General features: G+C 37.8%; 1 protein-coding gene across 1 annotated transcript in view; it reads left to right on the top strand.

Annotated features, from left to right (window-relative positions):
• The window catches only part of LOC113634747 (retinoic acid receptor beta), a 141209-nt gene that overhangs the window by 41772 nt on the left and 71937 nt on the right, over window positions 1-27500 (top strand). Inside the window, exon 2 of the mRNA XM_047816699.1 lies at window positions 17201-17547. Coding sequence (XP_047672655.1) covers window positions 17379-17547 — 169 coding nt within the window. The 5' untranslated portion in view covers window positions 17201-17378. The remainder of the gene's footprint in view (window positions 1-17200; window positions 17548-27500) is intronic.

Below are 27500 nucleotides of genomic sequence, written 5' to 3'. Positions count from 1 at the left end.
ATGTTTGACAACGATAATGGAAATTGAGTCAACATTAGCGAAAGGTTATTATGATCATCACACTACATCTTCATGACAATCCCAAGTACAAAATTGCTTACTAAATACTTACCAATGTTCAAATTGAATGTCCATTAAAATGATATCACAGTCCATTAACTAATCTCATGCGAGTTTTCGAAACTCTATGAATCACATAGATTAATGTCGGATCCACAAACATCTCAGAAGTTGCATGAGAACTGTGTAAGATGTGCTTAGTCCAGTCAGACCATTTTACATAGCCACGATATGACGTGCTGAAATATATTCTGTATATTCAAGGGGGGAAAAAAATGAAATGCCCTTTGAGGCAAATATTAAAAACCCAAATTTGACACTCTTTATTAATTAATATTGTCATTCTTTTAAGATCCATGAACAGAGGACATTTAAAGAGCTTGCACTTTAATCAGGGACATGACTCATGAACTAAACCGAATGAAATACAAAGAGCTGTAGGCAAGGTAAAATAATCCATGGGCAGCTTTTACTTTCAACAGTCTGCGCATTTTCTTTACAGGAAAACACATCGAAGTCAAAATAGTAAAGTAAATCTCACGCACATGTAATGAAATCATGTCCTCGATTAATAACTTCATTAGCTGCTGGATCAAGTGCTATTTTATAAGCAATTGAATAATGAGAGTGGAAATCATATTGTTAAATGAAATAAAATTTGCAGGGATTAATAAATATGAGCGTTAGAACTAGAACAATGCAGCAATACAGTCCATTGGCAATAAAAAGACTCAGATCCTATTCGATTCGTTATCTCAGCTTTTCATTTCAATCTTCTTATTTATATATCATCATATTAGTCCTTTATATGAGTTGCTATTATATACCGCCTGGGCAAAAAAACATCACCCACAGGATTTAACTAAGCAAATAGGTAAGAGCCGTCTATAGGATAATTACTGCAGGGGTTCATGTGTGAGCTTGTAAAATATTGAACCATAACTGATGCAGTGATTGAGTAACTTCTCATATCATAAACAGACCTGTCAGTAGGATAAATATAACTCTGTTTGCTATTGGCTTGCATCATATTTTTTCCCCCCTGATGTCACACGTATATACTATGATGACAGTGGCAGAGTACATAGGGATAAAGCAGTTCGAGATATCATTTTTACACATGGATTGGTCACCATAGTGTCCAGACTTAACCCCATTGAGGATCTTTGGGATGTACTGGAGAAGACTTTATGCAGTGGTCTGACATTCTCATCATCAATACAAGAGAAAGCAATGCAAATCTGGACATAAACAAATGTCAACCCTGCACAAGATTATCAAAATTACACCAATTACATGAACGTGTGCCGTGCTAGTGGTCTAGATGTTATTAAAATCCCTATCGTGAACACGGTTCTTTTCAAGAACAAGAAAAAATCTTTACAATAATAAAGATCGTCGACTGATATTTAACACCGGAAACCGGACAGGCGGATAAATTGAAAAAAAAGAATAAATAAATACTCATAGTCATTAGCACTACACATAAATAACAACCAGAAGCTAATTAATCACCATGGCAACACTGAAAACAGAAAGCATTGCCCATATAAGGAAATGAGACAACTGGCACAGAGCGAATAAAAGCAGGAACATGAAATGTGATTTAAGGAAAAATTTATTTCTGAAATTTGGAAGCTTGGATCATATTGAGCAAAACTAATGAAGCAAATTCACTTGAATAAAATCAGTCTTTAAAACTTGAGTCTTCAGCTGAGGTTTGTTGTCACCCATAAAGTGATACATGCTATTGGGGGGGGGGGGGGGGGGGAGGATAGAACATTCTGTTGCTTTTGCTTATATTCTTATACAAAATGTATAATGTTTTCGATATAATTACAAAATTATATATTATATTTTTTTAGGTAGACCTTGTTATTATTATTATTATTATTATTATTATTATTATTATTATTATTATTATTATTATTATTATTATTATTATTATTATTATTATTTTAAATAAATAGCCAGACTCAGCTAGAACACATATTTCATTTTAAGAAGTTATGGAAAATAAAGAATAAAGCTTTGGAAGTATTTACTGAAGGAATTGATCCAACATGGTATTTTTGCAGTGGTGCTGCAGTGTGTTTTTCTGAGCTGTTACACTAACACAAAATCTATTTCATTGCTGGACAAAACATAAAATGAAGTGATACATGGTGATACTGTGTTTTTTTCTATTCTACTTTTTTGTAATAGTTTTTAAGTAAATAACATAAGTAACAGAAGTCAGGATTAATAAAAAAAATAGACTGAAAAAGGATAGTCTGAAATAAATCTGACCTTCCTACTGTCTATCATCTAGTCTTGACTTCTAGCCTGCTGAGTGAGAGAGAGAAAGTGTTTGTGTGTGTGTGTGTGTGTGTGTGTGTGTGTGTGTGTGTGTGTGTGTGTGTGTGTGTGTATGTGTTTGTACTGTCTCTATCTACAAAGATCTGATTCAACTGACTCACGACCATAACTGTCTGATAAACAGTACAGTATAACAAATCTGACAAAGGTCTTACACTAGAAATTTGAGTCCAAAACATTTTTTATAATAAATTTAGTTCATGACCCTACAGTAATGAAACGATGAAGTGACGAGCGTCTGTCCCGTTCAGCACGAGCCACAGAGACGGACTCACATGACGTCAGGCGAGTGGCGCAAGTAGCCTCTCCTGTGAGACGTGATGACTGACAGGACGATGACAGATGAGAACTTTTGTTAGTATCATTTCCTCTGTTCATTTCTTACTTTAGTTTATTCACTTATTTATTATTCACACTTATTTAGAGATTCTGTGAAACAGCATTTACCCTACTTTACTACCCTATAGCTCTGCTTACATGTGCGAGTAATCACACGTCCCTCACGGCCCAGCTCCTGCATCACTGCATGTGTATTGCTCTGACAACTTACACACCTGATATCACTGATCGCGCCAAATCTAACTAATGCTATTTCTCTCATTAGACTGTAGCCTAAATGTTCGCCAATTATTGAGTTGGCTGTAGTTTAAATAGTCATACTAAAATCATTTATTTTGACTAGGGATGCTCCGATCCGATATTTCGCATCGGTATCGATGCCGATCCAAGCATTCTGAGTGGATCGGGTATCGGTGGTGCGTGACCGATCCAAATCCGATACACGTGGCGGTTGATTAATGAACAGCAAACATCATAGACTATTGCTTGAACTTCTAAGAAAAATGCAGTTATATATTAAATTGCATTAATGAAAATAAATATAAAAAATTTATAGGAAATATGTTGCACAACCGCCTGCGACAGACAGGCAAGTTTAGCAGGCACCCTTTCCATTTACCTCAGCGTTTCAAACATGTCAAGCATCTTCAGAAGCATCATGCAAAAGAACACATGGAGTTTGCGCAAGTCAAGCGGAAAAGGATGATCCGTCAAAGCAGATGAAAAACAAAACAAATCAGTCAAGAACAAATGGCACAACAGAGCGCAAAAGCTGTAAAATTATAGAAAAGCTCTCGGAATTCATTGTTCTCGATGATCAGCCCCTCTCTGTTGTGGAAAACATCGGTTTTCGTTGCCTCATGGAACATCTGGAACCACGATATAGTTTGCCATCTAGAAAGTACATTTCTGAGACCGCTTTGCCTGAGCTGTATTCCAAAGTTTCCTCTCACGTTGCAGACAAATTAAAAGATGTGCAGTCCTCGAGCTTCACTACAGATATTTGGAGCTCCGACATGTGCCCCATGTCTCTTTTAAGTTTAACTGCACATTGGATGGATGCGAGTTATGATTTGCAAAGCGCTGTGCTACACGTTAAGGAATTACGAGGGTCACACACCAGCAGCGTGATTTCAGCATCCATCAAAGAAATGGTGGATGGGTGGAAAATCCCTATTTTGATGAGTGCAAGGTTTACTGTTTAATACAATTTGCATTGAGTTTCAAGATTTCTACTTTAAGATTCACTTTAAAATATTGCCATTTCTTCAGAAAATAATTTCATTTAATAATTGCAGTTTATTTGGTTTAGATTGTTATACCACTAACTGTTAAATGTACTGTTTGCTACTGCATTAATACTTTTTTAAGGTATTTTGTGTTTCATTTTTCATCCAGTAATGGCCATTTTTGTATTTCTTTGCCATAAACAAATAAATCTTAATAAATAAGCGAGTTGTATACATTCTTTAGTTGTAATGATAGAAAAGAACACAGATATCGGATCGGTATCGGCCGATACCGGCAAACTCTGGTATCGGAATCGGATCGGAAGAGAAAAAGTGGTATTGGTGCATCCCTAATTTTGACAAATGACCTAAAAAGATCTTGTTGTGAACTTTATCATGTGCTTTTTGTGTACTTTATTATTTAGAGTTAAATTCTAAATGAGTGTGATCTGACTCTCAGATTTACACATTTGAATGTAGAACAAATCTACTTGGGCATCTTACAATACACTGATATACAGTAATGTAGTTTCAAAAGACAAAATAAACATGTTTAAATGTAGGGAGAAAAGCTTTCTTGGGTGTCCTATAATGCAAAAATGCAATTATGGGCTCTTATATTGTTGTCGTGTCATATTGCAAGCCAGATCTCTCCGGCCCCTCGTTTGGGATGCTTGTCATGAAATGGCCCCCATGACAAATTAATTGAATAGTACAACATACAACAAGGAATACTTTATTATGCCAATTGTATATGCATAAACATTATAGATGGAATACATTTTCTGTTTGATGTCGGTGTCACATGACATGGAATCAATGCAGCCCTATAGAAACAGAGCTGACTTTAGCAAAAGGTCATCATCATCATCATCATACGATCGGTCGATGATTATCTTCTAACGTTAACGCACTTTGCACTGTTGTAATAACAAAGATAAAATGTTCACTTGATCACTTTGGCTCATTTATTTTGCCTATTTTTGTGTGATGTTACAGTGCAATAAGAAACATGAATGCAGCATAAATGAGAAGGAAATGTGTAAAAACATCACTATGGACACCAATAGGTTCCTTTTTAAGGTTGCGATCGATTCATCTAGTCATTCATGCGTGTGAAAGAGAAAGAGAGACTGACTATAAGAAATCCATCATGTTTCAGCAGCACTTTCCACCTTCTCTGTCTCTATTTCTGTCACTTCCAGACTCGTTTCCGATCACGTTACTTGTTTGTAGCTATAGAAAATATCAATTTTCTGCAGGTATGTTTGCCCTTCTTTTAGGGACAGGGTCAAGAAATTGAGAACTAAAGAATGGAAAATACTAGAACAAATTGTCCCGGTCTGGAAATGAAAGTGGCACATGTTGTAATTCTGCCATTATTTTAATTTTGCCTCCATCTATAGCTTCAGCGGCACATGACTTTTTTACATTTTTTATTTAACACTTTCCCACAGAGGCATGGCTGCTGGAGCCAGATAACTGGCTTTCTCCTCTGCCGTCCTCCAATCCTGTTTAAACACAATACAACTCATTGGTGAATAGAATGTCTATTTCTGTTCTGTACAACACCACAGTTTCAAACACTTCCTTTTGTTGTCTTTTTCTCAGGGGTGCCTGGTGCCTTGACTCTAGGTAGGAAAGCAAGAAGGTCGAGGAGAAGCCGGAGATGGATATTACAGTGTTGAGGAAGTCTCTGGACATTAACTGCACTGTAGACACTTCTAATAAGTGTGGGCATGTGGTAGCCTAGTGGTTAAGGCGTTGGGCTACCAATTGAAAGGTTGTGAGTTTGATTCCCAGGTTCACCAAGCTGCCACTGCTGGGCCCCTGAGCAAGGTCCTTAACCCGCAATTGCTCAGTTGTATAAAAATGTAAGTCGCTCTGGATAAGGGCTTCTGCTTAATGCTGTAAATGTAATGAACTGAAGCCAATTTTTATACACATGTGGCTTGAATACTCAAATATTCCCCTTATATTTGTGCTTCACACACAAGCAGATTAAAGTTGGATCAAGTGGTCAGTATTAATTACTGTAGCTCTGGCTGTCCATAGGACATGTGCCAAGTCTTTTGAGTTTATAACAGTAGCAAAATTACAAGTGTGAATTTTACCTACATTTTTAGCAATATAAAGAATATTAATTGAAACCCCATCAAATGCATTAAAATCCTCACCTTTCACCGGACATCTGTAAAAGAAATATGAATTTAAGCACATAGATTATTACTCTTGTTTTTAGACTTAGCCAAAAAAAAAAAGTCTAATGGATGGTTTGCACAGAAAGATCAAGATTTTCACCTGAATTTTTTATTTAGTCATTTTAAGCACAAGTTCTGTTCATTCTACTCATCTTTGAATATGTTTGCTCCTACTGTACTTGTGTGGTAATGACATGACAAACTCTTTTAGCCAGAAGAGAAAAATGGGAAATTGCAGATCATTGAATTGAACAGTTCTTTTCCAAGCATGGACGACTCATAAACTGGCCTCACATGGAGAAACCATCAGAGCAAATGGACTTGAAAGGCGAGTTTATGAAGAAATATGATGTCTTGGTAAGATGCTGAGCCAAGCCTATCAATGAGGTTTGGTTGTAATAGTTGAGATATTAAACAAGATGCTCAGGGCATGAATGACTCCCTGTTGACAGATCTAGCAGGACTGGCAAAGGAGAGAAAGAAGAAGATTCTTTTTTGTTACATCTACATAGAAACACATGCTGACGGAGTGTGTGAAAAAGGAAACGGAGTCCACCTCTGGTGGCTGCTGCTCTTTATTTGTGAAATATGCAGATGCATAGAACCTCCAGTTAGAATATTTTTTGATGAAACACTGGTGATATATGTATCTATGGTTCTACAGACACTAGAGGCAGTGAGAATCACTTGGATATCGTCATGTGTCTGTGCGTATTCATGCTGGACCCATTAACATAGTCACAATGTGGCAGCATGATGAGGTATCAAATGCCCAGCTTTCCCTGGAGCCTTCTCACCAAGTTCCTACCGGCGCTGGTCTCAAATGACAAGAAATGCTTGCAGTTATGTTCTGATATGGTACATAATGATGGCCAGGTGGCAACAGAGCAGACTCTAAGTAATACCTTGAGGAGCTGCTCTTCATAGAAGTAGCCAGTCTGGGTCAGTCTCAATTTAGACATGGGGACTCTATGTATCAATCCCTGGAAACAGATAAACACTTGCTATGATGATTGAAAATCAGTCTGCTCCAAATAGTACCAGCGTATTCAGCATTGCTAGGAATGCTCAGCATGTTCATCATTCAATGAATGCTGTGGGTTCGATTGATTGATTGATTAACAAAAGCGGGTGCTGGACAGAAACATCGGGTACAATCACATGCACAGACTTTTGGCTTACATAATCTTTAGCAAAAAAAAGTTCCTTGAAGTGGACCTTCTAAGAGAAACCTCTTTAGGTAGTTCCAAGGGTGATCAGTATCTCGGGAAATTGTGGACGACAAAGGCTCAAGATGCTAGCAAGATGTTCAAGATGCTAGCAAGATGTAGATGTGGTTAGTTGCTGAGCTTTGGCACTGCACTCTTCATATGACTCCAAAGTGCACAGGTTTTCACACATGCCAGAACATGAAAAGCAATGGTATGACTTATGACATCTGTAGTTATAAGACATTGTTGTTGCACATGCACAAGAAACGATCCAGGAGGTTCTTACTGCCCCTGGTGGTTAGGAAGGGTGAAATCTACTGTATCTTCTTTATATGCTTGGGAATCCTTTAGTATAGTTTCAATCAGATGAAGCGTGAAGTGCTTCTCCACACTCAGAGAAATAAAACAATATTGCACCTGGCTGTGTGCCAGGAACCAGCAAGAGGCAAAGCTAAAATTTTTATGAAACACAGCATGGTGTTGGAACAGAAATGCTGTGTCTTATGTGTGTGCTGCTGTGTCCTTTTATTGGCACTTGGTATTCGAAATGCTGCTTGGTATCTTATGCGCTTATCTCTTTAAGGCTATTTCCTGAGCTTGTTTTTATAAAACTATCCTTGATAATTAAGGTACTACATAAATGACATTGGCAGCTTTGTCGTAAAAGCAACACACACGCAGATCTTCGAAATCTCAGGACCGGATGCGTACGTGAGGAGATGCAGTGCCGCAGAGTAAATTGCAATTCGATGCTGTAGCAAAGCACATTCACAAAGCATCTAAACTTACTGTTCAATTTCTAAGCACTAAGTTGCCTTGTGTACGATGCATAAACTCTGCCAGAACATAACACAGAAGTATATTTATATTCTGTGAATTATAATGGATACACACAGCTCAGTACATCTGTCCCTCTATGTCTGTTGCATTTCTTTTCCGTTCCCAGTCTGAGTCGAGTTAGTATCGTTCTCAATTTCGGTGTAATTACGGAAATTTGCAGCAATTTTTTTTAATGTGCTTCTGCCATTTGAACATGAAGGTAGCACTGACATTTAACGTTTCAGGTAATCACTAAAGCAAATAGCTGTGATGGTGTTAGAAAGTATTTCCTTGAATATATGAAGTATTTTAGTCCGTGTGTGTGTACATGAGTAATTTAATCTAATTTTAGTCAGACCCTTGTTGCCAAAGACGCAGTGTGTTTTGTTTGTGTTTTATTATTTCTAATGATGTACTATGTATGTACTGTACTGTATTTAAAATATGACTGAAGGCAGGCTGTTCAAGACTATTCTGACATGACGTGAGTTCCTTCACTGACCTGCAGGATTTTTAAAAATGCATGAGACTATATATATTAGTTGTCCTTCGGTGACAGACGAACTGAGATTATATGTACAGCATGTAATGTGTTTTGTATGAGTGTTTATATACCTGTATGTTCTCCCCAGGGTACAGTATTTGTGATGAAGGGAGTCCTGTACTTTCCACAGTTGATCTCTGTGTTTGCCCTGCTGATTTAAAAGCAGCTGATTTATTCATGTCTGGGGATGTCTGTATGCTCCATAATGCATTGGAGTGAAAGATGCATAATACACAGGAGTCTGTTTCTTCTTTACACTCAGTACTGCAATCATGTTAGAAGCATGCTCGATCAAGACTCATTCTGTGCTGTGGCAGCTCAGGGGATACCTGCCCGGGTGACACATTGCTAAAAGAGATAATCCAGGCCATGTCATCACCAAGTTGACGCTAGATGCCAAACATGACCTTTGCTGGGGTCTATCCTTAAGCCTGGGGGTGGGATGGTCAGCATGGGGAACACTTGAATTGAGAAATTGTAACATGATGGCTCAAGTAGGTGTTTACAAGCACACATCATGACACTGTACCTTTTAGTGCACATTTGGAACCATCGACCCCCTCACAGCAAGTTCTTGTTTAACAAGATGGAGCACTTGACTGAAGGTGGTGGTTCTATACTCAAGGAAAGGACGTGTTTACAGACTTTTGACCTACACTATGGACAGATGGTGTTTATCTTGTTTTAGTTGTTGTTAGACTCATTGCTCAACATATTCATCATCCAGGTTTGGGCTGTAAACCACTAACAGTCACTTTGGAGACAGACTGACCTCCATCTTGGTCAGGTAGCCATTGGTGTTGAATGGGGTGGCTAATCTACCTATGGACCTTACAGGAATACTATGATAAAGAATGTCATGAAAAGTAGGAGGCAAGTTTTTACTGGAACGCCAAACAAAATGCCCCAGACTAATAAGATTAACCAAGATAGTAGACCATGTTAGCATAAGTAACACCAGTAGAACAGTTATTGTGTCCATGGCAAGAAGTCATTTTAAGAGCATTCGCAGCATGTTGAATCCTTTGAACATTGGGTTAAAATAACTTGATGTGAGGCTAACATTAATTTTAAGTACACTTTAAAAAAAAAAGCTTTATAGTGCAATACCTATGTCCTCTGGACAAACAAAACCATCAAATAAAAGTATTAAAGCCTTTTAATATTCTGTTGCTTGAAAAGTATCAGTGATCTCTAAAGATCTCTAAAATGTATCGTCTACCACTTTTCCACATCCACCCATGGTGTTAAATCCTCTTTGACTTCTTGAAGTTTTTTTAAGAAATTAAGAAATTTCTTTAAATTTCTTGACCCAAGAAATTAACTCCTTCTCTGTCACCGTGTTGTTTAAACAACACTTCCTGCTTACAGACTACTGTATAAAGTCAGTTGAACATTCAGATCCGTGTTTTTATCCTTGCCTTGTTGATCAAGCACTCTTTAGATTTGCCTGATTTCTGGTATAAATGTAAACTTCTTTACTTAACCACTGTCCTCAATTTTGATACTGATTTTGAATTCTGTCTTGGAACTAAAAAAAACAACAACAACACTAAGGTGTGAACAAGCCCTACTGGGAGTTGTCTAGGAGTTTCAGCCTGTACACAAGCACAATTCTTTTACCACTGATTTCGTTTGCATCATTAAATGAACCAGAACTTGGTGAATCATTTTCTAAAAGGATCGAGGATAAGAGACCAGCAACAAACTGCTTGGAGGGAATAATATTAAACTAAGCATGTTTAGTGGGAGAAGCATCACAGGATTGTAGATGCTTAATTGTTGCCATTATAGCCGTTTTTACAGGGGACCCCATGGTCTGATCTTGACTGGTTATGATTCATACCATGACGCAAGTCATTTTCTTTAAAGTTAATGTTCTGTAAAGGAAACACAAGCCCATTGTGCCTGATGAGTAAGCTATTTCTCTTACTCTAAGTCAGCCAGAATCTCTATTCTTCAGACTCATTTTCAAAGCAAGCACATATTCATTGCTGCCATCATAGTTCTTCTCTGCACCTATTAGATTTTTATGATCACAAAACTTGAATAAAGTTATTATAGGCTGCAGTGGTGCTGGGACAAGGTGGATCCTTTGCCTGGCTCTGAAGTAGTTCTACTACATAAGGTAAGGGAATATTACGGTCGATAAGAATACAGACTTTGGGAACTCTTTTCTTTTCTTTTCTTTCAATGCTGTAATTGTCTTTAAGGCTGCTCTATTTATTTTGGGTTTTTAGTCAATTTTGAAATTGATAACCTCTTGATTGTAATAAATGGAGCAAGTACGTGACATAAGTTTACAATAAACCCAATAATAGATGATCAGGCCTGTTTCTAGACATTATGTCAGACTTGAAAGACATGCATGGTAGGTTGATTGGCATCTCTGGAAAATTGTCCGTAGTGTGTGAGAGTGTGAGAGTGTGAGTGAATGAGAGTGTGTGTGCCCTGCGATGGGTTGGCACTCCGTCCAGGGTGTATCCTGCCTTGATGCCCAATGACGCCTCAGATAAGCACAGGCTCCCCGTGACCCGAGAAGTTTGGATAAGCGGTAGAAAATGAATGAATGAATGAAGAATAATAATCTGAAATGAGGTTTATTAGTCTTATATTTCAAGGTCATTGCGGTTCATAGATAATTGAGTCTCAGTGACAGTAATTCCCCAGACTGCTACACATACAGTATCCTGACCCTTTCTCTATGAAAAAACCCAGCATGGAAAATATGAGTTTTTTAATAGCCTTTAATGTGATGAATAATTGACTGTTTATTAATCTATTGATAAATAGTAGACATCCAGATTCACGCATCTGATCAGTCTCTCTGCTTTTTTGTACTGTAGTTCATTTTAAGTCCATTGAAAAGGAAAGTGACTGCTGTGGTTATGGGGTTGAATTACATTTCTTTATCATATTCTCAGTTAGGGCTCAGGCTAAATATAGTGCACCAACACTCCATTACCATCTCTTGTTATTATTGGATTTCTATCAGTGCTGATGGTGCTCGTAAACACATTCTTGCTATGTAAAGGCATGAATTATGCAAACTGATTGGCGGTGCTCTTGGGGAAGGGCCAATTTTAGATTGGGTGATACAGCAGCTCTGTATTCGCATTGCGGTGCAGTACTGGGTCGTACGTGATGTCTTTAAAAAATTAAACAGGGTTTGAAATATAGGTTCAATCCTGAGGTTCAATCATCAGAGCAACTGTTTGATATGCCTTTTCAAAGAAGTGGTGCTGTATTCACAAACAAATCAGTAAGGCAGTTTATGAGTTGTGGTTTAGTGACTTACTCTTTTTTACGAGGCACGTGGAACCGCTGACTCGGCCACTCAGGCACCAGTGATTGTGGAGCGGGGAAAGTAAAAACAGTAAAGAAAAATATCATCATTAGAAGTAATTAGTTCTAACTTACAGTTACATTTTTGTTACCTGAGTAGCAGTTGAATAAGCACTTAGACTTCCTACATGCTTTAAACCTGCTTTTTTTTATTTAATTGAAAGTACTCCCTCTCTGTTTCAGTGTGTAGTGTTTGTTCTCTCTTGTCAAGAGTGAAACTTGATATGGTCTTATGTTGTAGTCCATACTGCTGACTTTATGTTGCAACTGAAGGTTAAGGGCCTTGTGCAGGGGCCCAACAGCTTTGATTTGATCTTAGGATTTGAACTCACAACCTTCCAATTATTAGCAGAACAACTTAAACCTTAACCATTTTCTCTTCTCACCACAGCTGTAAAGAGAACTTATGTGATGTACCATGAATCCTTATTCCATTTCACTATCTATCTATCTATCTATCTATCTATCTATCTATCTATCTATCTATCTATCTATCTATCTATCTATCTATCTATCTATCTATCTATCTACTGTATCTATCTATCTAACGTCTTGTTCATTCTCCTCAAAGCTTAACATGCACATGTCCATCTCACTTGTTTTCTTAAAACTCTAACACTGCACGTTATAATATGACTTTTCATTATATAATGTTTGCAGAATATTTGCAGTTATAATTTGAAGTGGGCACGGGGCACGGTGGCTTAGTGGTTAGCACGTTTGCCTCACACCTCCAGGGTCAGGGTTCGATTCCCGCCTCCGCCTTGTGTGTGTGGAGTTTGCATGTTCTCCCTGTGGGGGGTTTCCTCTGGGTACTCCAGTTTCCCCTCCCCTGGTCAAAAGACATGCATGGTAGGTTGATTGGCATCTCTGGAAAATCCGTAGTGTGTGAGTGAATGAGAGTGTGTGTGTGCCCTGCAATGGGTTGGCACTCCGTCCAGGGTGTATCCTGCCTTGATGCCCGATGACTCTGAGATAGGCACAGACTCCCCGTGACCTGAGAAGTTCGGATAAGTGGTAGAAAACGAATGAATGAATGAATGAATTTGAAATTCTAATAATAAATATTGTACTTTATATTTACCTTCTATTAGCTTATTTTCTTTCTTATTCTTTCTTTTTTTTCTTTTTTCTTTTTTTCTAATTTGGTTCTCTGACTTAGTTTACTGATATTTATAGCCTAAGGAAGAGTAGCTGGGTTTTCACTTCAGTGCATGTTGTATACTGTACTTTATAGAACTGTGTAGGTAACAAATAAAATCTTGAATCTTGAACAATGAGAAGTTTATCCCCAATTTTTATAAACACTAAAGACTAAAGTTTCTGAAATACTCCTACCAATCCATTCGCTCCCAATAACAACGTCAGTGAAAGTCATCGAGATCACATTTTTTCCTCATGCTGTTTGATACCAGTATTACCCAAAGCTCTTGAACTGCATCCTCATAATTTAAAGCATGTTCTAGAATTCAGCCACAGAAGAACAGAATTGTTTAATCTCCATAAATCCTATTATCTCTTCCTGTACTACGCTGCATCGTGCAGATGGAGTAAAGTGGTTTGTATTTATTTTATTACCATCACATGGAACAGTCAGTTGCCTGTTGTCTATGTGAAGTGCACCGTCCTTCCACGTTGCCAGCGTGTGCTTTTGACTCCAGCACTCCAGTTAGAAAAGCATTAGCAGCCTTGGTTCCAGCTTGCTTTACTCATAAAATCAGCATTGACATTTATTCTTAGAAATCCAGGAATACATTGGATTCTTAATGAAACTCAATGACTCAGCTCAATTATGGTCTGAGCAAAGCAGAGAAGACCAGGGGGGTGGAAAAAAATGCCTGAAAGCTTCTCTTAAATCTCTAAATTAGATTGGACCACAACATTCAGTCATTTACAAGACAATGTCTCCAAAAGTCTTTGTATAAAACCCACTACTGATAATTTATCGCATTCTGTAATTACTAACCCAAGCCCATCATTTTAGGACTGCATGCCTGAACCATTTAGAGACTTTTTTTTAAATACATGAGCCAGGCTAAGGGCAATTTATCCATCAACTACAGTTTTTATTATATTCATCAATACTCTTATAAATGCATTCAGAGCTCACAGCAACATTTTTCTTATGTAGTTCATTCTTCTTTAGATTAAAAACAGCTAATATTTTTCCTTTACATACACAAAAATATCAAATACTGCATCCATGAGGAGTTTTTTTTTTTCAAAAAACAGAGATAATAGATTTTCTGAAGGTTTCTGAATCCTTGTGCTATTCATCCATTTGAGATCTACATCGTGTGTGTGTGTGTGTGTGTGTGTGTGTGTGTGTGTGTGTGTGTGTGTGTGTGTGTGTGTGTGTGTGTGTGTGTGTGTGTGTGTGTGTGTCCATCGCTATGCTGAAGCACACAAATAAATCATTAGTAAACCACACATACAGGTTTGAGGTTTCTTTTGTGACACGTTCCTTTCAAAATGCACTTTTTTTCTTGTCACTGTGATATCTGTGTGCTTGACCCAGTAATCCGTGTGAATAAAGATCATGGGTGAGAAATTAAAGGAAAAACACAGGTTGTACAATACGGATTGGGGCTATTCCTTCCTATTCCTTCCTATTCGAAGAAAGAGTCATGGAAAATCAATATAAGTCTGCTGATTGATCAACTTTGTTGTTGTTGTTGTCTTTCGGCTGCTTCCTGTTCAGGGTCTTCACTGCAGATCATCCGATCCGTACATACGATTTGACACAGGTTTTACGCCGGACTCCCTTCCAGACGTAACCCTCTGATCTTATCCAGTCTTGAGTGATTGTTCAGCTTTATCCTGTGCTAGAATGTTTCTGTCCTGATAGGTGTGGTCTCTTGTAGGTTGACTCCGCCCACATGCACAAGGCATGGGGGCTTGTTTAACTGATTGATGGGAATGGAAATGATGTAAAGCATATGCTCTGGCCTTTACACTCACCAGACTAAACACCTATACAAGGTTTGGACTGACCACACTACCAAGATTGATAGTTTTCTTCTGGAAGAAAAAATTCCTGTGACTGATTGTGGCCCGAGATACTTATGTTGACTGCTTGACTATGTCACATGACCTCTTTAATTTCTGAGTTATTGTTTTTTCTTTATATTTTCACCTCTCTGTATATTGTATAACTGGACTGGTTTATGCAATTATAAAACAAAAAGGTGGTTTTTTTTTGTTTTTTTTTTTGCAGGTTGACATTTAACCTTATAAACATTGTTTGTACGTCTAATAATTAAGATTATTAAGATAATGATTTTATACTATAAAGAGGAGATCGGATTTGTATTGATGTGTAGTGAGCAGAATGTGAGGGTTAAAGGGAATATTTCCGTAGTTCACCTCGTCTTCACCTCGTCTTCTAAACCAGTGTATTCAGTTTGTGGTTTGAAAAGATTTACCTCGAATGACCTCATTGTTGCTCTCTCACTTTAAATCCTGGCTGCAGTGAACTGCGCAGGTAAAACAGCTTAAAAAAGTAGAGGCTTTGGCTTGAAGCTATTCTGTTATCATGTCCTGTTAGTACCACCGTGCCTTTAGTTTGTTATTGAGATTTCTCAGGTTGGATGAGAAACACGTGCCTGCAGACAGTGTTCTTTCTCTCTCTCTCTCTCTCTCTCTCTCTCTCTCTCTCTCTCTCTCTCTCTCTCTCTCTCTCTCTCTCTCTCTCTCTCTCTCTCTCTCTCTCTCTCTCTCTCTCTCTCTTTTCTCTCTGAGGCACTTCCCATATTTCAGATTCACCTCACACACAGGCTCGCTTCGGTCTTGTGTGAGGCAATTGGACGTAACAAACATGAAACGTTGATGTCAGTCGCGCCAAGCTTGTTTGAGAGAGATATCAAACCCACGGCTCCCCAGTTCCTCTCTTTTCACTCCTACACTCTCCCCTCCCTTTTTTCTCTTTTCTCCTCCCAACCTCTTGCTGGGAACCGTTTCAAGAAAAACAGGAGCATCTCTGTTGTCTGCAAAAGATTTAAGCATTCACAACACACACAGATGCAAATTACTGTCATTTTCTTGCCTGGGATTCATAACAGTGTCTGTGTCCCGGTGGATTTTGACATAGAAAAATTCTGAAATGTAATATTGCAGTTGATTGGTTCAACTAAGGGGGAAAGAGGAACATCACTCAGGGAGAATGGAGCGAATACCTAAGAATCTCTCTCTCTTTCTCTGTTTGAAGTCGCAGCACAGTAGGACGATAGCATGATCCGGGGCCCGTTAATTATGAAGTGTGGTTACCCATCACTTTAACTGCACCCTAACTGCAGATTAAGGCGTTATGGCTGCTATTATGCTGCCGCAGTTTATAACTCTGTTAAACAGGATTTAGCACCTGTGCTGAGACGTTCAAACTCCCTGCTCCGCCTTGCTTATTCTCACCTTGGAGAATAAAACAGAACAGAAAAAAAGAAGAGAGAGAGAGAGAGAGAGAGAGAGAGAGAGAGAGAGAGAGAGAGAGAGAGAGAGAGAGAATTAACATATAGAAAACTGGTTCAGAGAAACACTCAATACAGGAAAGACGTTTTTCTTTCCATAGTCATTCACTTTTTCTGTCAATTAGATTCACTTCAGAACAGAAACACACTTCTGTGTACTAGTTGCATGTCATTTTGAAAAAATGAAGCAAAAATGAAGTAATGAATTAAAACATTATGATAATTTTCTGGCAAGATTCATCCGTCCTACTTTACACTGTCTTCCTGATAGAGATCTAATAAACTTTAGTTGTAGGCTGATTGGCATTTCTAAATTGTCTGTAGCTTGTGTGTGTGTTTGTGTGTGTGTGTGTGTGTGTGTGTGTGTGTGTGTGTGTGTGTGTGTGTGTGTGTGTGTGTGTGTGTGTGTGTGAGAGAGAGAGAGAGAGAAGATAGATATAGATTGAGAAAATCTGTTTTTTTAGAACTATAATAATAATAATAATAATAATAATAATAATAATAATAATAATAATAATAATAATAATAAACTGGACAGTATGGATTGCTTTCTTAAGCCACCACATATACAGATATTGTTAAATGACAAATTTTTTAAACACTAACCACAGTTTTTGTGCCTCTTTTACAGATCACATCTCATGACATCAGACCAGTCATAATCTCTGACTGATGTACTGCACAAAGTATGAAGTCGACGCCACCTCTTAACCATTTAACCCAATGGATTTGCTGAGGCAGGGATTTTGGTGCGCCAGCTCACCAAAACTTCCTCGCTGCTCTTCCTCAGCCCATTCTCCTGTTGTGGAATGAAGACAGCCAGCAGGTCTTGCTGTGCTTCTTCAGTGGTCCAGATGCGGCGTTACAGGACAGGGGTGTATCCTTTACTGTTCCCCACTGTAATCAACTCGCTTCCTTTGCCGTCTCCGACGCAGAGTTTTAACCCACCCAGCAGTGTAGGAACACCATCACCTGTGGGTGAGTCGCTTTCCTCCGGCTGTTAATTCAACAATTTATAAAATCTTATGTAAATGAACTATGAATATTAACAAGCAAGAACAAATGCATAAATATAGATTCTGTTAGAAATTCTAGCTATATGACTTCATCTTAAATATCAGAGATTTATAAAAACAGCACATCTACATTACAGGTAATTCTCAGAAAATAGAGAATTGAATCAACTCTCTGAAAAACAGTAATGGTTGCTAATAATAGAAATAAAGAAATAATCCATTGAGAGTAGAAGTTGTAGAAGTGGCTCGGGTAGCTGTGTAGGTATAAGTATAAGGTGGTTAAGTGGTTAAGGTGTTGGACTACCAAGTGGAAGGCTGTGAGTTTGAATCACAGGTCCACCAAGCTTCCACTGATGAGCCCTTGAGCAAGGACCTTAACACTTTTTTTATATAAAAAAAACTAAATAAAATGTAAGTCGCTCTGGACAAGGGCCTTAAATGTAAATATAATAAATAATATAGCTTGAAATTGATGTTATTTACACCAAGACAGGAGAGTCTTGTATCGAGTTTAAATCTTTCTTTCTCTTTGTCTCATGCACAGGCATGTGGGTGACATATTGCATCAGTCTAACACAGACAATATAATAGTGAAATGTTAGTACTGAATAATTGACATATAGCTACTTCATTCCTAACAGGATTGTTTCAAGACTCAGAATCGTCTCTCAATTCAGGTTCACGATTTAACTCACTCAAACTGGATCTTACAACAAGGTCTGATGTGATAGGGAAGCTTTAAACACACAAACTGAAATAAATATAAAGACACTTTAGATTTGTTATTTTTTGGAAGTTATGGAAAAAATCATCATCTGTACTGATTAACACACAACATCAGCGTGAGACTCGTAAATCAGGATGAGACGGAGTGAGAGAGAAACGATACGTATAGTTAGAAATCCACCCATGATGGAAGGCAGATTTTTTTAATACACCTAATGATGAATAATTAATATTAAGGAGAAAGAATTTATTTATAGAATAAAAATAAACAGGGGCGTGGTAGCCTAGTGGTTAAGGTGTTGGACTACCAATCGGAAGGTTATGAGTTTGATTCCTATGTCCACCAAGCTGCCACTGCTGGGCCCCTGAGCAAGGCCCTTAACTCTCAATTGATCAGTAATATAAAAAAATTAGATAAAAAAAAAAGTAAGTCGCTCTGGATAAGGGCGTCTGCTAAATGCTGTAAATGTAATCACAAAATAGAATCATTTATAATTAATAAAGTAGAACATTTTGGGCATACAGGGCAAGTATAGTGAAAATTTGCAATAGAAGAATACCCTGATTGGATCTGAATAGAGTACAGAGATTCGTATGATTTGTGATGAACACTTTTGTGATTAAGATGCTTTTCTATCAATATAAAAACAACCTCTTGTTCTTTTTAACTAGCAAACATTATATTTAAACCTTGTTGCTGATTCTCAAGGATCCCTGTGAATCTCAGGTTATTGTCCATGCAGAGATCTGTGCGATGTCCCAGTGGGTTTGGGTTTTTCTCTCGTTTCCACGTGCCTCCATGAAACACCCCACTTGAGGGATTTTCTGTGCTAAATTGCCCCAAGGTGTGAACAAGTGTTTCCACTGTGCCCTGTGATTGATTGCCCTCCCATCCAGGCTGTAATCCAGTGTTCCTCCGGATGCTCTACAACCCTGTGCAGGATAAAGCAGTTACTGAAGATGAAGGAATGAATGAGTTGAAGCTTTCTCACTACTAAACTACTTAATAAATATTTAATTCTATTTTAATTCATGTTTTAATAGTGTAGGGTTTTCATCGGTTTCTCAAATTTATTCCGTTTTACCTTATTATACTGACCACCTGTCAATGACCGCTGCAAAATTAACCTATTGCACAAGCAGTTCATTATAGTCTGGATGACATCATCAAAGAATACATCAAAGCATACATCAAAGATACAGCATACATCAAGGGATACATACATCAAAGAATGCAAAGAAAAAAGAATGCAAAAAATCTATATGAAGAAGACGATCGAGGTGTTTACACCACAGGGGAAGTCAGAGGTTGCTGTTGATCCCAGTGCCGCTGGTGCTAAATGAAGCAGAAGTGCGGAGGCACAACAACATTAAACAAGATGAAAAGAAGCAGACGTTTTTCCCACATTTTCTCCCCAATTTACTTTTGCCAATTCCCACCTGATATACAATTCTGTGTTCTTGGTTTCATTTGAAACGTTCTACAGGTTGAAAGGAAAAAAAAAATGATGCCACCATGTCTTTTGTTTGCTCTGTCAGAGCACATAAACCTCATACAAAGCTACTTTAATAACACTTTTTCACTTTCAGGCACAGAAATTGTAGCACAGAAACAGTAAAAAAGTATGCAGCACGCATTTGGATCTTTTATCACGCTGTCCCACCACACATCATATTTCTCACCTAGAAAAACTTTTTGACTATTTATCATATATATAAAATGCCGCAGCACCCAAAATGTATCTGTCCGCACCGCTGTCTTTGTGGAACCGGGCAGGAATCAAGCGTGTCTCCCCTGGAGCTCTTAGTCGAGCCTGACACTTATCAGCCAATCAAAAAAAGAGGCTACACAATAGCCAATCAGAAAATAACACTATTGTATATGGGTAAGATTTAACAACAACCAATGAAAAAAAAACATTCATTAGAGAGGGTATTTTCGATGGTCGGTTTGAATAAAACCTCAACACGAAACAGCTTGTCTCTGGACGGGACATTGTCCTCAATCATGACCCTAAAAATGGCTGGGCTTGAGCTGAACTGTTTTAAATGGGAGCAACATTACAAATGATAAGGAGTCCAAAAAAGGCAATAAAACACTTACAATAAAAAACAGTCATAATCTCTGTCTGTCTCACACACACACACACACACACACACACACACACACACACACACACACACACACACACACACACACACACAAACATTAATAAATTGAAATTGCGGTCAGTGATCCTTACCAAACACAACAACTCCCCATTATTGTTTATTATTACTATTATTATGTCATGGTTGCCTGTCTTTAAAACCTTTAGAGCCCTGTGCTAGCGAATGGAGTCGATGTTAATGTTTGCGTGCTTAAAACATTTTCTTCGGTCAGTGTTATAGATTTAATCAAAACACCGTGTCTGTAAATGAACTATTCTAAAACCAATACTGGTATAAACTCATTGAAAAGTAGAGAATGGGAACTTTAAACTCTACACACTCTGAGCGGCCATGTTGCTTTGACATCACTCTCTAAACAGAGAAGGAACTGAATTGAAATTTAAACTTGAGGGGTGCTTCCGGTGGTTTTTACTGGTTGTAGGCAGAGAATTACAACAATGATATAACTTCACTTCAAAACACAGCATAATTGTATCCTAACATGAGGAAGGGTTACTATAACTTACATGTGTCTCTGAACTGCTGCATCAGAGGGCAGAGTAACACATTTGGAGGTATCTCATTAGAAGCCTCTGATTGGCTAGTGTTGCTTTGATTGACAGGGGAATGTGAGCCTGCCATCCTTCCCACTCAGAGAGCATGGGCAGTTTTGGGTCTTAGCCAGTGTGGTGCCAGGAAAAAGTGTACTGCTGTATGTCTCCCTTGAATTTTGAGAGATGTTGAGTCAAGTGTGATTAATACCTTCACTTAATAACAAGTCATGAAGCTGTTTCTGTAAAGTCATAGTGACTGGGTGACATTCAGGGAACGGGAGCTGCAGACAGTCTCCCATCTCCAGAGCACCTTAAGGATCTGAGACAAAACCAGATCTTATGGTGAAACATGCATGAATGAGCTAACTATCCAAAACTATCCCAAGGTTGCATTTGCTGTCAGATGATAAAATGATTTATTTTATTTTTAGAGGTCAGAGTGTAACACTAACAGCAAGAGAGTTTAAATGGTCCATTTTCTAATTGCTGCCTTTGCTTTGTGTAATCTTGTTATTTAACAGTCGATGAAGCACACCTTGAACTTAACACAGAAAGACAACAGAGACTTTTCACTGTCACTTTTTTATCCCACCACAGGGATCGAAAGGGATTAAAGTATTTCCTAATTTAACACCAGGCATTTGAAGCTGGACCATTGGTGCTAAGTCTGATGTTCAGCTTTCCTTTAGGTGAATCCCAATATCCTTCCTGCATTGCCCTGTAGAAAGCGAAGAAGCGAAGCCACTGCAGCTCAGTAGCAACCTGCCTGGTTTTTTTCTCTTCTGTGTAACAAGAATAGTTGTGGCTGCCAAAAGTTAACTTTAATATGCCTGCGTAGACAATTGTGCAGTATACTCATATATATATATATATATATATATATATATATATATATATATATATATATATATATATATATATATATATATATATATATATATATAGGAAGTTGATGCAACACTCCTGCAGCACTGTTACATGAAATGCTGGCTTTATCTATAGGGGCAGATGATCCCCTGTCCATACGGTGTGTATGTTCATGTTATGCAGTCTCTCTGGTTGGTAAATAATAGATCATTTGAGGAGAAAAAGAAAAAAGATAGAAAGTAAGTAAGAATGGAAGTTCGTACAGATGCAGTAGACATAGAGTGTCCTTTAACATTTTCTTCATCTATTTAAATATTGTATGCTGGTCACATTCCGGCTATAACTTGGAACATTTTCATATTAGAAAATTGACTTATTTTAAAATTAACGTTTTATAAAAAGATTTAAAGTTCTTAAATAATTAGTATCCGTCCTGCACACAATGCTATAATATATATTTTTTCTTCTGTAGACCTATGGGACTTTTAAAACGTATTTCATGCCAGATCTTTCCATTACCCTCATTCTGTAAAAGAAAATTTATTTTTTATGGACGAATTTTGCGATGTTCATGCATGATGGTCACAGAAATGCAAAAAAAAAAAAAACTCAGACAAATTAAAAACTGCATTGGTTTGGATTGCTTCCCATTTTCTATGCTCTCACAGCTGCCAGGTGAGTTTAGGAGTCGTGGAGCTGAGGCTGGTGTGTGTAAATCAGGTGTAAAGCATTTCATATATTTATCCTGCAGTCTGCAGTCGGTGTCCAACAAACCTGTCAACATGTCAAAACTAAGTTATTCCCTCCAGGCTCTTTCACTTCCTGTTAGCCATTTTTCATCTCTCCGTGATGTCAGACAGATGGGGGGAAAGGGGGTCCAGGGCTAGAGTGCATTTACCTGCAAATAATGACTCCTAAATGACCTGAGAATGACTGTGCTGAATCTTCTCAGTGTGGACCGCTGGACTGTCAGAATCCTGCAGATTCTCACTGACTGACTGTCAGAAGCTCACTATTGCCTATCGATACCTTCCCAGGTTAGACTGTGTGTGTGTGTGTGTGTGTGTGTGTGTGTGTGTGTGTGTGTGTGTGTGTGTGTGTGTGTACAAGAGAGTCTTAGACAGCGTAAGTGGATCCAAATAGCTACAGTGCAGATGTTTCTGCTACATATATGGATGATATTATGCATAGTAAATATATTTTAATATTTTAAAAACATATATATATATATATACATGCACACACACATGTAACTAATCTGGTTGATGTTAAGGGTTGATGCGAAACCTCACAGTAAGCAAGAAAAAACAACGTGCTTGAGTGCTTAGTTACATTTTCTAAGCTAGCTAACTTAATAAATAAACATCCTTTCCTTAAGATAAAGAGAATAGCTTGTAATCAGCAGGATATTTTGATGGACTTCCATGGTGAAACTGTGGAACTGTGGAAATAAATTAGTAAACAACACACACACCCCTGCCCCAGTTTTGACCATTATAGGAAAAATCCAAACATACAACATGGTGTGTAAATGAATGATAAATATTATGATGAGAGCTGTAATATACTCTGTGGAAGACACTGTTTCTGTTTGAGCAGCATGACCCCAACACCTATTCATACAGAATTAGTGAATCTGTATATTAGTCTACAGGTAAGATCACTGATCACTGACATTTCTTTTAACACTTGATATCAGCTATTAGAATATGCTGATATGTAAATCCACATATTGTAGATATGCGTTTGTATTTTTTATGATAATATTCATTGAATATTCTAAGTATAATGACACCTCAGGTGGATGGATAAATGGTAGAATGACGGATGGATGGTTACATGAATAGCTAGATGGATAGATGGAGGGTTAGATAAATTTATGTATGTATGTATGTAGTATGAAAGGATTATCGGATGTTTGGATGGATGGATGGACAGATAGATAGATGATGGTTAAATGGATGATTCTATTTATTGTGTAGGTGTGTGTGTGTGTGTGTGTGTGTGTGTGTGTGTGTGTGTGTGTGTGTGTGTGTGTGTGTGTGTGTGTGTGTGTGTGTGTGTGTCCAGTGTGTGTGTGTGTGAGTCCAGAGTAAGAACTCATAAGCTCCATCCATAGGAAGCTCTGTTTTGCATTTGCCATTAATAGAGTTCATCTGGAGCTGAAGTGAAGGACACAAACCCAGGAGTTTTTTCTCTGCGTCTTCATTCTCTCCACATACACACTGACACTCAATTCCTTTGGTGTGTTTGTTTAAAACTACACTTCACTTTATCTCTTATTTAATACTGCATGGTCCTTTTTATTTACCTAGCCATCAGATGATCTATGAAGTCAAACAGACCGTACTGTATATAACAGAATACATTCCCAATTACTGTATATAAGTATCTCTCAAATTCTCAGTGTTGTTTGCTTCTCTTCTTCGTGACTATTTCATGACTGCCAGCTTCATGGACACTGTATGTTACCATACTTTGGTCTGCATTATATATTGCTGTATTGGAGATTTCACCTGTGACTTCTTCCTCTCAGAACATGAATAATAAATTTCGATCTCGTTAGAATGGGCACAAGGTGTCTGTATTAAAAATCGACACACACTCCGTTCACTGCAAATGAACGTGAGTGAGGCAGAGCTCTATGCGGATGGAGATGTCAGTGTGGATGCAGACTCTCAGACAGAGACGCAGCCATCAGTCAATTCTTCAGTGCTCTCTAGTCATTGAACTCTAGTCATTACTGCACCACTTCACTCTACTCCCTTAGAAATTGTTGCATATTTATTTCTGTTTCTGAGATGGACGACTTCAATCAGACGCAGAACAGGCAGGACATGCCTTGCTTACGAATGTATGGAAGGGACAGAACATGACGGACGTGCTGTTATATGAAAATAATAAAAAAAAAACAGGAAGTTGTCTAAGATATAGCAAAGTGTTTATGTTAATCATTTTCCAGTGAAATCTAAAATGAGTTCATTTTTTTTTCTATTGATAACCTTAACCTGAATTTTAGTGGTTGAAGATAAAATTTAAATTTGAATAAAACGTCATATTTTAGGCACTTGTGAACGTGCACTTGAGGCGTCTCAGAGAGGAATACTTAACAAAACAGGCCCAAATTTAATTTTGTTGTTTGGTAAAAAAAAAGAGTCATTGTTGTGGGACACAATGGTACTTGAGAAACCCAGAAGCTGTTTCCTTACAGAAAACTTCACTTTAATCTGTTGACCATCATGTTTTGATCAAATCCCACATGTTTATGAGTCTTTCATGCCTCCATACATCAGGAATATTCCCCTGGTTCAAGCCTCCAGTGCAGTGTCGCAGTATGCAGAGTTGCTTAACAACAATTTTGAAGCAAATGTGTTTTTAGCATGTTGTGAACTTAAACGTCTATTCCTCATTACTGATGTTTGCTTTAAATTTTTAAAAAGCATTTAGACAGCAGGAATGTGAGAGAATAATAGGTGAGTCAAACGTATACTCTGCAGTCTGCTGAATTTAATGGCAGCCGTGAATCCGGACTCAGATTGTAATTGAGTCACTCAAATGCTCTCTCTCTCTCTCTCTCTCTCTCTCTCTCTCTCTCTCTCTCTCTCTCTCTCTCTCTCTCTCTCTCTCTCTCTCTCTCTCTCTCTCTCTCTCTCTCTCTCTCTCTCTCTCTCTCTCTCTCTCTCTCTCTCTCTCTGCTGCTTCGCTCTGCTTCTCTCCTTGTTTTTGTGGTAAATATCCAATATGCTGTCCATGGATACCAGCAGTTTATTTTATATATAAAACACACTTTCTGATGTAAATTTGATAGCCTTCTCTCATCTCAGGCTTATTGTAGCTCACTAGAGTGAAGTTCATCGTCTCGTGTCATGCCGAAACGTAAACACGGATAACCCTCTCGTCTTTCTCTGTCGGCTGTGTACAGATAGAATTCTCTTCAACCTCAGTCTTGAGCAGTTTTGGGGATGCCGTTATTGTAACGCAGTTACTTTTGACAGTAACTAATACTTTAACGTGTTACTTTTTAAATAATAATAAATTTTTTGTAAATTAGTTCATTTTGGGGTGTTGAAGTGTTGAAGTGTAGCCTACAGTCTAACCTGTTTACAGCAGGGACGCAGTGTAGGATTGGTGGATGCCAACCATTGTAAACACGAAGACGCCGCACTGTGGGCGTGTTTCCGTTTATTCAAGTATGTGTGGCAGTAATGGCGCGTCAAGGCGAGAACAAGACGAGTTTCTCTAATTGGAAATATGCTCAATATTTCACTTTAGTTGAGCATAAAGACAAAAACCATTTAGTCAAATGTTAACTGTGTTTTTCTGTTTCGAAGGTACTATCCATTAATGGGAACATTAAAGAACGTTCTTTTAAAAAAGTAACTAAAAAGTTACTTTTAACAGTAACGCGTTACATTTTGGTGTAAGTAATCAACAAAGTAATTGAGTTACTTTTTGAATGAGGTAACTAGTAATGGTAACTAGTTACTATTTCTTAGTAACTAGCACAACACTGGTGTTGAGTGACTGCTCGACACACTGACCCCATCACAATCTGTTTTCCCCTCTTACTCAGTCTTTTAAACTTTTGTTATCATGATAATAAAAGTCTCTCTTTGGCTGAATGTATTCAGAAACACTGCATACTTGGTAAAATGTATTTAATTAGTTAGCTGTATTTTTTTTTCTATATCTTTATCTGTACTTGGATGTAAACTGTGTTGTAATGTAACGGAATACAAATACTTTGTTACTGTACTTAAGTAGAAATGTCACGTATCTCTACTTTACTTCGCTATTTAAATTTATGTCAACTTTCACTTTTACTCCACTACATTTCCTAGATAAAATGTATAATTTTACTCCGTTATATTTCCACTAAGCGTCTTAGTTACTCGTTACTACAAAATAAAAGCAGAAGAAATGTGTGCGACTGCAATAAGGGAGGTTTGGCGAATCACTGCTCCTAGATTGCATTACGCTCCGCACGCTCTACGGAGAAGCACAGGCACGCGCAGCGTGCACGCGCAGTCAGAGCTGGAGGCATTTATCTATAACATTAATCGGCGGAAAGCTGCAAAGACGGCAACCAAAAGCAACCAAAAGCAGTGAAATGTCAATATTCTTATTACCAGAGTTGATAGCACAAACAAAATATTAATGCAAACAATCAATATCAATACCAAATAAAAATAACATTTATTGATTTGGTCTTTGTCTTGTGAATATTAGTTTATTAGTGACTGCATTCATTGGACACACTGTACGTAGAGAATGCACACATACATGAACTGATTTGATTCAGGACTGGCATCATTACATCGTGCATAAAATGTTGGTGTCCACTTTTGCCATTTAATAATACCATAACTTTTGGCTTACTATGTAGTCATATAATATATAATATAAAACTCTTCTTGTTTTAAATTCTCACTGAGAGCAAAAACCCCTAAAGATGAAAACCTAGAACCGCCCCTGGTCTTATGCCTACCGAAAATCACTGAAATTTAACTTTTTACTTTTACTTCAAATACTTAAGTACATTAAATATCAGAAAATTACTTTTGATACTTAAGTACAGTAAATGTCAGATACTTAAAGACTTTTACTTGAGTAATAT

The sequence above is a fragment of the Tachysurus fulvidraco genome, chromosome 7, assembly GCF_022655615.1.
Source record: "Tachysurus fulvidraco isolate hzauxx_2018 chromosome 7, HZAU_PFXX_2.0, whole genome shotgun sequence".
Taxonomy (NCBI): domain Eukaryota; kingdom Metazoa; phylum Chordata; class Actinopteri; order Siluriformes; family Bagridae; genus Tachysurus; species Tachysurus fulvidraco.
The sequence above is the reverse complement of the archived record's forward strand: the minus strand, read 5'-3'. Positions and strand labels throughout refer to the sequence as shown.